This window comes from Agelaius phoeniceus, chromosome 13, assembly GCF_051311805.1.
Source record: "Agelaius phoeniceus isolate bAgePho1 chromosome 13, bAgePho1.hap1, whole genome shotgun sequence".
NCBI lineage: Eukaryota > Metazoa > Chordata > Aves > Passeriformes > Icteridae > Agelaius > Agelaius phoeniceus.
The window spans coordinates 20452705-20466675 of NC_135277.1; the positions used below are offsets into that span (position 1 = coordinate 20452705).

Genomic DNA, 13971 nt, shown 5'->3' on the forward strand with positions numbered 1-13971 from the left:
GAAAGTGAAAGATCTTAGTTGCAGCTTAGTCATTCTGTCTTCCTGAGGCTTTGTCCAGTGGGTGCTGTTTTCTCTCTGTTCCTCACTTAGGTTTTGTCAGCTGTGTCTGTTCTGGATGCATGGGATGGGATTTGTTTTAACATGATTGCTTTTGCTTCATTAGTTAGCCCTGTGCATCTCTTTAAGCTTCTTTAGAGAAAAAACCCTTCATGTCATTTAACTGGGTGAAGCTGTTTGCTTTTGAAGAAGTTAAATTTATGTTCAGGTGAAGACTGTTCACCTCCAAGTATGGCTCAGCTTTGAGAGAGAGGTACTTGAAGGAGAAGAAAAGATCAAATACAACTGAGATTGTACTAAATTGATTTCAAGTCCTATTAGCTCATCTTAACATTTCAAATTAATCAGTATCTCCTCTTTAAATACTTTTAAAATTATTTTTCTTATAATATAAAACAAATTATCTGATTTCACTGCCTCTTGTATTTGTGCTGTTTAGAAATGTTTTAGGGAAGAAGTTTGGCCAGAAAGTGAGTGAAAACCAAGGTCTTCCTGTGTTTTGATGGCCAATATGTGTCAATATCCATTCAGTTCCAATTGACATTTGTGTGTCGTGTGTGACACATTAGAAATGAAAACTGCAGGTGTCTATGTGTGTGTCTGTAGTGTTACCCACAGGAGTGGTGTGAGTTGAATAATTGTGTAAGATCTGCTCCGTGTGTGTATTTGAAGTGTAAGTTGTGTTAATGCTCTGACAAGCCATTGAGAGCAAAGGTGGTGCTGATGGTTCCTTAGGTGTGGAGAGACCAAATCCATCTGGGGAGAAATGGGTCTGAGAGCCACCTGCCTTCTGAGTCACTGCCTCCTCTGGAATTTATAATTTATTTTCTTTTTTGCTTACTTATTACACTTCCATCTCAGTGGGTTTTAACAGCTGATAGTAGTTTACTGGCAAAGATAATATTTTAAGACTTTTTCTGTTGGGTTTTTTCTTGTTGTTTTGTTTGGTTTTTTTTAAATCTAAATTCTAGAGGCCTGAGCAAACAACTTCCATAGGGAAGAAACCAGTGTTAGTTTAAATGCATGCAGAGAGTATCCTGCTAACTCTGCTGCTTCCAGAGTGTAGATTCTATGTGGTAATTTTGAGGTGATGGTGACATCATAAATGCCGAGATTGGTTATTCTTTGCTCTGAGAAGGATGTCTATTTTACTGTTTAAAATACTGAAGTAATGCTGATTTTGAGACAACTCATGAATTGGCTTCTCCAAGCTGATACACTTCAGCTCCCCAAACTTATGAGCACTCCAGCCCCCACACAGTGACTGTACTTGAGGGCCCAGCTGGTGCATTTAAATTAACACTCATTATACTACTGAGTCACTTCTGGTGGTGGTCTGAAATGCACCAATGCTTTGTATCATCTCTGGAAGGTTCCTTTAGTTTGATCCATATGTTTCCATCCTGCTGGCTAAGATTAATTTCAATCTTTCTTGTAGTCACTAAAGAAATTAGTTGTGTTCAGTTTCTGGTGATCTTTTTGTACAGATTAGTGCTGTTGAGTACAGTGCGTCTATGTATGAGTCTTTGTTAAGAGTAAAAGTAGCATTTTTGTCCTGCATTTGCATTAGAACAGATTCAGTTCAAACAGAGCTTAGATGTCAAATTTGGCCATAATCCATTAAGGTAGTTCTCTTTTCAAAATATCTGCATTCCTTTTTAACTAGTTTCCTCAATATTTCCAGCTTTCCTTCTGTTACTACACTTTCATTAGGATTACCCTTTAGAAATGTTTTCCTTGCACAGGGGTGATCCACTGCAGTTTGTGGTCCTTCACTGAACTCACTCCAATATGTCCATGTCATTCTTTGTTTCAGATCCAGAAATGGACGTAATACTCCAGATAAGTCTCACCAGGACTGAATAGAGGGGAAAAGATCACCTCCCCTGCTATCCTCATGTGGCCCAAACATAATGATAGACTTGTATAAATAGTATAAAAGATGTGAAACATGCAGTGGAACAGTGTAGAGGCCTAAAGAGTGTGAAGTGGGTAGAATTAGCAGCAGTGTAATCTACCTTTGTCCTGGAAAACATGGAATTGGTATCCAGCAGCACAGGTCTGGTGAGGAGCTGTGAGGGAGCTTGAGTTGTTTAGCCTGGAGAAAAAGGGGCTGAGGGGCACCTGATTGCTCTAGCCTGAAAGAAGGCTGGGGAGAGACAGGTGTTACTCTCTTTTCCCACGCAACAGTGACAGGATAAGAGCACATGGCTTTAAGGTGCTCCAGGGGAGGTTCTGGTTGGACATCAGGAGGAATTTCTTGATGAAAATTGGAATGGGCTGCTCAGGGAAGTGGTGGCGTCACAGTCCCTGGAGATGTTAAAGGAAAGACTGGACATGGTGCTTGTTGCCATGGTCTAGTTGATAAAGTGGTGTCAGGTCATGGGTTGGATTTGATCATCTCAGATGTCTTTTCAAGCCTCATTGATCTTAAATGTGTCTTCCAACTGTAACAATTCTATGATTCTGTGACTTTATATCCCACAAACTTTTAGTTTGTTGGACTAAGTTGGTTTTAGCGGCCAGTCCCCATGGATGAGGCTGAGAAGGACCCCACCCTCCTGAGGCAGAAGGTAAATGGTGTTTGCATTGTAGCAGGGATATGTACTTGCAGAAAAAGGCAATGTCTAAGAAAGCAAAGGCATTCCATTTTTCAGGCTAAGTATAACCAGGTAATGTGCAACATGAAGTAGGAAAGGACTGTTTCATGTGGGGGACAGTGAAATTAATTGGATTCCAATTTCCTTCACAGTTTATTTTCCTAGCTGTGGTGCAAGCAAGAGCCAACCAACATCATCTGCTGCCAATAGAAAATCTCCGTGCCAGACCTTACCCTTGGCACGAGGTAAAGTTGCAACTGAGGCTGTGAGGAGGAATCAATGGGAAAAATCCAATTCATACTCAAAGGTAAACTTTGGCCAGTGAATAACAAGCATAAAAGTAAAACATATGCTTTTCCTTACCTTGTGTATTGTTCAATTTCCTCCTGTTTTCTTTGCTTTGCACTGTTTCAGCAGCAGGCAGGCAGGGTTGAAGTATGGAAATATGCTTAGGATGACTGTGTTTTAAATTCCAGCTGTTTTAATAGCTTGCCTGGCATGAACTCCTCTTGTGGTGACTGCTTTAATTTCTATTTTATGTTTGTAAAGAGCATTGCCTAGAAGGAAAAGGTTTCTATTTTCAGAAATGAAAAGAAGATGCAAAATGCAGTAGAGCAGGCATATTTTTTTGTTGGCCATGGATTTGGCAGGAAGAATTCCCATGTGAGACATTGTCACATTTCACTTGGGGCAAAATATGATCTGCTTCCTAACAGCTCCCTGGGTGATTGTGCCACCAGGAGAGCACCCTGGTAAGATTGTCCCCCACAGACTGCTCATAAACATAGTAAAAATTGTTCAGCAGCTACAGCCATGGTCACCAATAAAAGGAAATAAAACAAAGAAACCTCATAAAGTACTGTATTATCAGCTACTATGAACATTGGTTTAGCCACAGTTCTAGAAAATGAAAGAAGAAAATTAACTCCATCCCAGCCAGACTCAGCACAGCAGAGAATCTATAAATTACAGAAGCTGTATTTGCAAGGCAAATAAAGGAACAAATCCTAAGCCCTGCTGTGTGTGTGTTAGTATTAGTAAGGCAGAAGAGCTCTAGACATTTAAATCCTTGCTAAACTTCAGTTTATGAGCAGTGACAATGATCTGGTGATTGTGCTTTTAATAAACCAATCTTATGTTTAGCTGAATTGGAGTCAAGTTGCAAAGCTATTTATGAGTTGCACATAAGAAAAATCAATAAAAATATGAAATATTAGGATAGAGAAAACCTTCCAGTGTGAGTGACCAGCAGCTCCAGGCTAAGGCAGAGATGGATGACAAACGCTGTATATTTTAATATGCTGCAAGCTTTTTAATAGTCTTGTTTAGGGAATAGAGGAAAAATGTGGTTTATGTCACCTGGGAGTATATTCTAAACCCTGTTTCTTTTTCTCCTTGGCAGATGGAGAGCTTTTAGCCAGCCGGTGAGTCCAACTCCTGCTGCATGTCTGGCAGCACCTCTGAATGATCACATGACTCTTGATATGGATGCAGTCCTGTCAGACTTTGTTCGGTCCACAGGGGCAGAACCAGGTCTGGCCAGAGACTTACTAGAAGGTAAACTTCTTGGACCCTACCATTTCCTGTGCTCACTGCTTGCTTAAACCAAGAGCCAGTCATAACAAGAGAGCTCTGGTCCAAGGAAACAGATATTTCTTGGTATTTTTACCAAGACAGCTCTTGTAATAAGCTGACCATAGATTATACTAAGGCAGCTGTTTTAACAAAACTCTTAAAAACTTCTTAGTATTAGATTGCTGTGTTTTAAGTTACTAAGAGCCAAGCCCTATATGTTTACATGCCAGTGAGAGAAGGGAGGAGACTTTAGCTGAATTTTCATATTCAGCTGCCTGAAAGTAGTTATAAAAGTTTCTCCAGTCACTGTATTTAGTCTGAAATGGATTTACTGTACAGTGATAGAGATACCAGAGGTATTTTTGGCTCCCAGTGGTTAATATGCATACCTGAACTTTACAGCATGGGAGCCAAGTGGCTAGGTTGAAAAACAACTAAGAAGCTGTATCAGAAAAATAACTGTCTATTTATTCATTCTGTTTTAGTTGTTTTAGGTTTATAGGCTTAAAAGTGGAAAGACACCATTGATATTTGAGAGCATTTCATAACAGCTGGGTTTGTTCATTTCTTCTTGTGTTGGGCTAATAATAATTGTGAAGATGGGAGAGTTGGAAAGGCGTAGATGGTATCTGCAAATTGCAAGGTGGTTCTGTGGGCTTAAAACTTCCATACTGAACTTGCCTCCTGAGAGGTTTGGGGTTTGCTTTATTTTTTTATTTTAATGTGCTCTAAGAAATTGTGTTAAATCAAAGTAACTGAACAGCTTCATCAGACGTGAAAGTATACCTTGTTTTATGTATCTCCTTTTTGCAAGAGCTGTTTCACTTTATGCTGAAAGTTTTTCATTTTGTGGTAAGTTCTTCCTTTACTCTGGGTGTTTTAGTAATAAGACATGATAGATTATTAACACAGAGATGCACACAATTCTGCAGCATTTCCCAAGTCATCTGGTACATGAAATAAAACCTTGGAATGCCTAGCAAGGAATATTAGCATAGGCTTGCTATATTTAAGAGCCCTCTGTTTTGTCTGACTGATTTGATCAACCTGTCATTCTCACCTAGAGTCTGTCTTAGTCTGATGGTCTTTTAGAAAAAGAACATGAGAAGTTTTTTCTCAGCTATATCAGGACAGATTGTCAGATATTGTGCTGATGGAGTATTGGCAAAATTTCAAAGGGTTCCTACATATCAGAGGTCTTTCAGAAGAGTTACTTACCTTTTTTCCTTTCTATAAAGAGCAATGCTTTCAAATAAATATCGAATAGAGTTTCTTTGTGTTGTACTTCTCATTTCTGTAGATGAATAGATCTGCATTGAGCATACTAACAAGAAATAAGCCATAAACAATCTAATTATTCTGACAGGCTAATAGACATATGCATCTGCCCCAAATAATTTCCTCCTACACAGGAATTTCTCAAAGTAAAAGGGATTGTTGCTAGTTCCGAACAACATGTGCTCAGACAACCATTTCAGCACTTGTGGCTGTAGCTACATTTGGTGTAACAGCTTCTAACACTGGTCATATCTTGTGCTGGGAGGCAGTAATTGATAGAGTGGTTTTTCATTTGTTTAAAAAAGGCATGACGGGGACTGCTGCCCTCACAGCATTGAAACCCATGGAGTAGCTCCTAAACAATAATATAAACAATATTCAGAAGAGCAACCCACCCCCCCTGTGATGCCAATGCCTTGTACCGGGCTTGGGAATGATGATGTCCATATCATCAAACTTCAGAAACAGGTGTGCACAAGTAGTCCCCAAAATGTTCAAGGTTTTGTTGTTGATAGCCCTAAAAATTATGGTCACAGTGAACTTGGAGCCAAAAAAGGCTTGTGCAGAGCCTCATTTCCATGAAATTGCAGGTTTTGGTCAGATCTGGTATGACCCCATAGGCCTTTGCTCTTTATGACTTGTTCAGACTGAATTTTCATAGTGTGCTCCTATGGAGTAACACCTCCTTTTCAGAGCCAATGCTGTTTCTTTTGTTCATCCCTGGGGAAATTTCCTCAATTTCACTATACTGTAGATAATCAAGGATACCAATTTCTGCTTCCTTATCCAATCATTTTAACATATTAATTGTTTTGCTTTGGTTATTTCCTGCTACGTCCCCAGCACAGTTGTGCACAGTATGTGTTGTTCATCCCAGCAGCAACACATACTGACTGTTGTGCAAATAGCTAGAAAATCTATACGTTGCATATAGATTTTCTACATTGCCAGAAGCTGTCCTAAATGTTGGCTCACTTAATGTTTCTATACTTTGCCTATCCTGCTGGGTAAAATCCCTGCAGTTTTCTTCTGCTGGGCTTTATACTGAGTGCAGCTGCTTGTCTCTTTATCTCAGAAAACATTCTGCTGGTTGTGCTTGACATGAATCTTTCAGAAAGTGTCCATTCTACTTTTGAAATGAAGAGGCAAAGAGATTTAAAAAATAATAGTTATGTAACATTTTCATGGCTAGTATCTGGTATAAAAGTCTAGTATTGGACTTCCATATTTATTAAGCTGCTTACAGCTATTTCAGATTAATTATAAATTAATATTCCTAAATTTCAATTATGTATCATTAGCTGTACCAATTCTGTATTACTGGATTATACACACATGCGCTAAACCATTTGTTACTTAGAAATGTTATTTTCTAGCTTTGCTTTCATTTTTGGATGATTACTTACTGAGTCTTTCATGTTTCATTTCCTATCTCTGAGATGTTGTTTGCCACTTCCAGAGGTTTTTGCCTTGTTTATGTGCTCTCAAGAACTGAAAGCATTCTTCTGTATGTAAGGTGACGAAGAGTAGAAATTATGTCTTTTGACCCTTCACTGGGTCTGCCTTTTCAGCCTTTCATTCTCAGCCTTTGCTGATTTCTATAAAAACAGCCTAAAAAAACCCCTCAACTGAGTTATTAATATTGACAGAGCAATTTGACAATAAATGTGACCCAAGTGACAGAAACAACAATCTCAGCAAAACAGTTTGAAAAAAACCTGTGCTGGCAGCCATGTCTATCCCTGCTTTGGGCAGGAGTGAATTCAGAAGTGGATCAGCCTCATGTCACAGGGAAACAGGAAATCAGCTGCGGGACTCTCCAGATGTCACCTCTCTGTGTGCAAGGCACCTTCTAGTCACTGGGAAAACTCCTTTGGCTCACTCAGCTTTGGGAATGTTCTTAAGCATAAACTGAGAACTCTGCATGGTGGAGAATTAATTTCTCTTCAGCTGTGTGAGCAACAGCTTCCCCAATAATAAGGAAAAAGGAGGGCACATCCCTTTCCCTCCTGGATGGTCTGGGCTGGCACCTCGATTCTCTCACACATAGAGTAACAGTAATGCTGGTGTGTTTATGTATAATCTACTTAAAATGTGGCCTAAGACAGAAAGAAAACCATTAAAGAAAATAGTTTAATCTTTAAAACAAGTTGTACTGTATGTGGCTCACTGTGTCAGGGCTGTAGGTGTGGATGAACTCAGAGATCACTGATAAATCAGGAGAAAGCAGCTCAGTTTTCAGGGAGCAGCAGGTGTGCAGGCAGTGCCCCCTGCAACAGAGGGGGAAGGCATAGGATGAAATACTTTTAAATGCCAACAGTGTAGGGCAATCATCAGGTACTGGAGGATTTGTGAAATAATGTATTTAACTGAAAACTTGCCCTTGTATAAATGGTTTCATTTATTTATATAAATGATGTGGCATTTCATCATTATATAAAAATAACTGCTGTCTATTTCCAGCTTCAAACAGCACTTAATTGAGGGATATATAGCTGAACATGAACTCAGGAACTGGGGCATTGGCTTTCCAGTCATGAAATGTGAGCAGGAAAGGTGACTAACCCCATGGAATAAGACAGAACTGCAGTACAGGGACATCTCCTCAAAAGAACAATGTATACAAGCAGAATTCAAAGAAAAGCATGTAATTTATAGAGAGGGAGAGAGACATTTACAGTGCTGTCATGTGACTGAGTTTACAAAACTAACTCCCCAAAAATAGTCTCTTATTCTCTTCTCCCTCAGATGGTTCCTTTTTTAGTTCTCTTGTGGAAGGCTTGGCAATGGGAAGAGGAAGCTGAGCTGCTACTAATGTCTCATTAAACAGGGAGCAAAACTGTCATTTCCAGCTGCCTGTTCAGTTTGGACTGACTTTGCATTCTAGCAGAAAATGAGGCATGTGTTAACAAAATGGCCTTGCTTTGAATGGCCTTTGAGAGCATGGACCAAAATAAAATCTTGTTTTAAAGCATATGGTCTAATTTTATCCTAATTTTGTGTATTAGTTTTTCAGAAGGAAAAAAACGCTAATCTGAAGTTCTTCTTACCTTTTGCCTCTAAATATTTGTTAATCTACTTCATGCCAGACAGGAAGCAGTGCCTGCATTTAAACTGAACTTGAGGATTGCTTTATTAAGAGTTGGTTTGTAAGAACAGACTTCTTTGCATTAGCCTGGGGTGTTTCTGTGTTGCCTTCAAGTTGCACTTACAGTGCATCTTATAGATACTTTCTTGATGCTCAGTGCCTTCCTCAGATGATTCTTCTCTAACTGAAAGTTAATTTGTTGCCCTCTCAGTTGATGCTGTCCCATAGTGGCTGTGTCCCTGTATTGGTCCTGTTTCACTCCAGGCAGTGTTTCATGTCCCTTTGAACATTTCCTCTGCTGAAGTCCTGTCTATACAAGTTGTTGCTGCAAGTTGCCTTTCTTTGTGGTTCCCACTATTCAGATCTTTCCTAGTTCCACATCTCAAATTGCATCTTTTCCAGTATTTTATTTATCATTAAATCAGGAATTTCGGTGATCTTTCAAATATTCTTTTAACATATTGGAGTAGGTGGATATTTGAAAGTTTAGAGGGGGAGGGAACGATGTAATAGTTGCATGTTTGCTTTTCCTACTAATTAATGATAAAATCCTCTTGGTTTTCATTATACCTGATTTAAGAAGTGAAAGACAACAGATTTATTAACTATTACAACCCCACTAAGCTATAATGTTTTAGCCAAAACAGTACAAAGCAAAAAACCCAAAAGACTAAATAATACCATGTTGCTCTGGGGTTACAGCACTGGAGAATGCCCTTGTGACACTCCACCTGGAGTGCTGCATCCAGCTGTGCTCTCCCAATGGACCTCTCAGGACATGTCCAGAGGAGGCCATGAAGATGCTCAAAGGACTGGAGCACCTTTGCTGTGACACCCTTGGGCTGTTGGGGATGAGAAGTCTCTGGGAAGACCTTGGAGCACCTTCCAATACCTAAAAGGGCTCCAAGAGAGCTGGAGAGGAGCTTTTGACAGGAGCCTGAGTGATAACACAAGAGAATGGCTTCAAACTAAAGAGGACAGGGTTTAATTAGATATGGGGAAGAAACTCTTCCCTGTGAGGGTGGTGAGGCCCTGGCACAGGTTGTTCAGACTAGCTGTGGCTGCCCACATCCCTGGAAGTGTCCAAGGCAAGGTTGGACAAGACTTGGAGCACCCTGGGACAGTGGAAGGTGTCCCTGCCCGTGGCAGAGGCTTGGAATGAAATGATGTCTGGGGTCCCTTCCAACCTAAACCATTCTTGGAGTCTGTGTTTTTATCAATGCTTCTAAGGTGAATCCTAGTTGTGCTGTCCTTTAGTACCTTGTTTATTAACCCTCTGCTAATCTAGTTGGAAGGGAAGTGGCTACTTAGACCATATATTGTTTTATCTAAATCTTTGTGTTTTTCTTCAGGCTTATAATACCTCCTGTTGTTATTCAAGGAACCATTATTTAGGGCAGAAACTTCACAGTGTAGCTGTGTTTATTTTTGAATTTCCCTTTTATGTAGGTGTCTGCTATCTCTGACACTAACACATCAGTACCAGCCATTAGCCACAGTGTATCTTCTATTCCCTACTCAGTTGCACTTTTTTGTTTGTTTGTTTTGGTTTTGTTTTGGGTTTTTTGTTTGTTTTTTGGGGGGTTTTGGTTTTCGTTTTTGGGGTTTTTTTGTTTGGTTTGGGGTTTTTGTTTTGTTTGTTTGTTTGGGGTTTTTTTGTTTGGTTTTTTTTTTTTTCTCTTTTGGTTCTTTGTTTGTTTGATTTTTGGGATTTTTGTGTGTGTGTGTGTTTTGTTGTTTTTCCTCTGAACAAGAAAGACTTTGTTTCAAAGCAGAGACCTTTGAGCGTTGTTAAATTGCACACCTGCTGACTCCCATAGCACATATAGTTGTTCAGGAAGCAATTGCTCAGTAAGTGTGTTCTTTCTATTCAGTCAGTGAGTTGATTTGGTTCCAGCACCCTGATAATGATTTCACTTCCTGTGTTTTCCAACCACCTTTGTGCTCCTCCAGCTTTTTTGCTGACTGATGTTCTCTGGCCATTTGAAACTGGAAGCCTTTCCTGCAAACCTACTGTGTTGGTGCTGGTTTGGAGCAATCAAATTGTTACTGATCCAGAGCTGCTAGTGGCTTATCTGATGTGATTGTGTGCACTGAAATAACGTTGTTATGCCTCTGAAATGCCTTTTAAAATAGAATAATATGTCATATAAACAAAGAAGCAGTCAGTGAACAGCGTGCATCAGATAAGTAACAGTGAAACAAACATAGCAGACAATCTAAAAAATAGTCTGTGTTGATTTTGTCTGTCAAATTGCAACAAAAGCTTTTACTTGACTTAAATTAATTGATGAAATTATGAAAAATAAATTAATTGCCTGTTACTTGTCCTTCAGGCATAACCTCTGTGGGGGTAGGAAAGACTGGCCCTTTCTCTTGGGTGCCTGTGCAGGAGATGGCAAAGAAAGTGAGAGATGTGACAGAGAAGAGAGGGTTGTGTGAGGAGCAGGGTCTGGGAGATGTCAGAGAAGAGCATGGGAGACACACACAAACAAACTCAGGAGAAGACTTCCTCTTTCCCTTCTCTAGGGACAGAGGGACTCTGTACAGTCTGCCCCAAACCAGGGGGCCAATGCCACTTGTTGGATAAAGGGCAAGACTGGAAGGAGGGACCTGCCCTGTAGGCTTTGGGGGGCAGGATGTGTTTGTTTGCCATATTATATGAATTTATTTTTGTCATTCCCAACCTAGCATAACTCAGGGAGTTTTTGTCTCTCAAAACTTGGTTTGTGATGTAATAAGATACAGTTTTAGAAATTCAAAAGCTTTTAGTATGCAATGTTTAAAGGAGGAAAGATAGGCTCCACAACCACAAGCCCCACTAATTTCCTCAGTACCTTGCAGCTGAAACTTTCTCACCTACTTGTCACACTGATAGAAATCCTTGTTCAGATCATCTACTCTGGACATTTCTGAATTTAATAATTTTCTTGATTGGTTCCCAGCTTGCCTCTTGTTTCTGCAGTCTATTCCTGTGGTACAAATTACATCATATTTTTTATTAGATTTGTTAAATTTTTAAAATTTTTTGCACTGCATTAAATTTTTGTACCTATTTGTATTTCTTCTCTCAGAGTCTTTCATAAACCCCTTACTTTTTTCTCTCTTTCTCTTCTCTATTTGTCTTTGCTGCCTTCAGTTTTCTTTATTTTTGCTTAGGAATTTTCTTTGCTAATTCTCCCAAACTGATGAATTCTCATCTTTTTTTATGGGTGGTGGGAAAAACAAGAGATTTGTCATTTGTATTTACTTGTGAAAGTGTAAACCAAATGGAGAGGGGCGAAGGGGGAAAACCTTCCATCTTTCCAGTGGACAGGTAGCTTGAAACACTTATGCTGGTCAGTGAGGGTGGCTAATTTTCAAAACCACTATTTCATGGAGATGGAAATGTGCTGAATATTCTTTAATTTGGTTGAATGTTTTTCTTGCATTTCAATGCTTGGAGGCTCCAGCAAATTTAGGGAGAGTGAGTCCAATAATAATTTCCTGTGTTGGTTTTCTGAAGTTTAGGGCTTTGGTGCTGAATTGGTGCTTCTGTTCAGGAGATGGGGAGAACTCCAGGGATATGAAGAGATTTGAAAATCAAATATTTCTGTGTTAGGTATAGAAATTTTAATTTTTGTAAGGTTTCAAGTCTATATTAGAAGTTGAGTTGCTACAATGTACCATGGAACGTAACTCAAGAGCCACTGTGCAAATCCAGTTTTAAATGAACACACTGTGAGCCTGCTTTCTGAAGGCTCAATGTAATTTTTATGACAGAGCTTTTATATAAGATGATTGCATTTGGTTTAAAACTGAGGCCAGTGGGATTTCTGTGAGTCTGCTGATTTTCTGCTTTCCTCTTACATACATCAAAGCCCTGTCACACTGCAGCCACTTACAGCACATGCACTGGGATTTTTGTTAGCTTCAGAATTTAAACATGAAAAAATCTTGAGCAGGGGAACTGCAGGGAATGCCCTGAGAAATGCTGTTTGTGTTCCACTGCTGCAGGTCTGGTGCTCAGGGATCTGTACTCAATGAATCCAGGATGTTCCTGGGGGGTCACATAACCCTTGGTTTGTAGCATTGCCAATACTAGAATAATAATGTTGTGTTTAAAGCTACATTTCCTAGAATTATACTTACTTTTTAAAAAAATTTACTTTATTGTTTTTGTGGTTGAGAAGAATAATTTTAAAATGTGTGTAAAGTGCCTCTTAAAACCAGAACCAAAGAAAAGCAGTTCTTACTCCAAACACTGATTGGTTTTGGGAATGCACTCCTAGCTCTTTTTGGGTTGTGTAACTTGGTTGGGATGTGTGTAAAGTTAGAGCAGAGCCCTGACTGGATTACAGCCATTCACTCTACGTGGGCTTTTTAGGGAACAAATGCTGGCAATAGCTGAAGTTCTTGTTCCAGTATCTCTGACAATTTTCACTGAATTTACATATTTTCCTACAGACTTTCTAATAGGCAATTACAGCATTACAGAACAATTCTGTGTGGCTCACATGGTGGTTTATATTACAGTCTGCTCAGGAGCTAGATAACGTTCTTGCTCATACCAATTCCCCTTTCAGAGGTTTTTAAGTACTTCAAAACCTGAGGTAGTTTAGCCCAATCCTGTAGGTACCAGCTGTTTGTGCTGGTTTTTTCCTTCTTTGGTTAGGATTTTGTTCTTCACAGATATGACTGTAACAGTAAAAGACTTTCTTCTATCTGTTTAAAACTGCTTTGTACTATATTTAGCTTATCTCCTTGGTGTAAGCAAGTAAGTTATCTTTAACTGCTACTCAGGTAATGTAGCTTCTCAAAGTACATAAAATAACAACCTTCTATGGTGTAATAAATCATGTATTAGTCAGAATCAGGTTACTTTTGAATTGCCAGGAAAAGTGCTTGTGGAATGCTCTGAAAGTCTCATGTAACTTGTAGGGTCTCTCTTTCTTGTTATTTAATATTTTTAATTTTCCAATTAGAAACACGTACTTGGAGAATGGTAGACATCTCTGTATCTTAATTGAGCAGGATTATTTTGAAAATAGCAGGAAGACACCTCAATGTGTTTTTTTATGGATTTTTTTGAGAACGCAAAGTCCTGTTTCACTACCTGTGCTAAACAGATTTGTGCATCTCTGGATGTTGGCTGCATTCTGTGGTTACTGGTCAGAGCAATATACTGAAGTGGAAGGTGGAAGCAAATCCTTTAGAGGATTCTGTGCTGACAGGTTCCACAAGCAGCTCCCACAGACATGGAGCCACACTGGCTGAATCTCTGACTGCAGGTTTTGTTACAGAACTCTGTCCTTTATTACCTGCTTTCTAAAAGGCTTTTAAAATCTCCAAGAGAGCGACTTTTCTCTCATGTATGAGATAAAGGGTTTGTGT

At 39.4% G+C, this 13971-nt stretch overlaps 1 protein-coding gene across 10 annotated transcripts in view; it reads left to right on the forward strand.

Moving 5' to 3' along the window:
* The window catches only part of OTUD7A (OTU deubiquitinase 7A), a 109042-nt gene that overhangs the window by 59956 nt on the left and 35115 nt on the right, over positions 1 to 13971 (forward strand). For all 10 annotated transcript variants that reach the window (XM_077185699.1, XM_077185693.1, XM_077185698.1 and 7 more), the window contains 2 exons: positions 2810 to 2964; positions 4060 to 4214. In XM_077185699.1, coding sequence (XP_077041814.1) covers positions 4130 to 4214 — 85 coding nt within the window. In that variant the 5' untranslated portion in view covers positions 2810 to 2964; positions 4060 to 4129. The remainder of the gene's footprint in view (positions 1 to 2809; positions 2965 to 4059; positions 4215 to 13971) is intronic.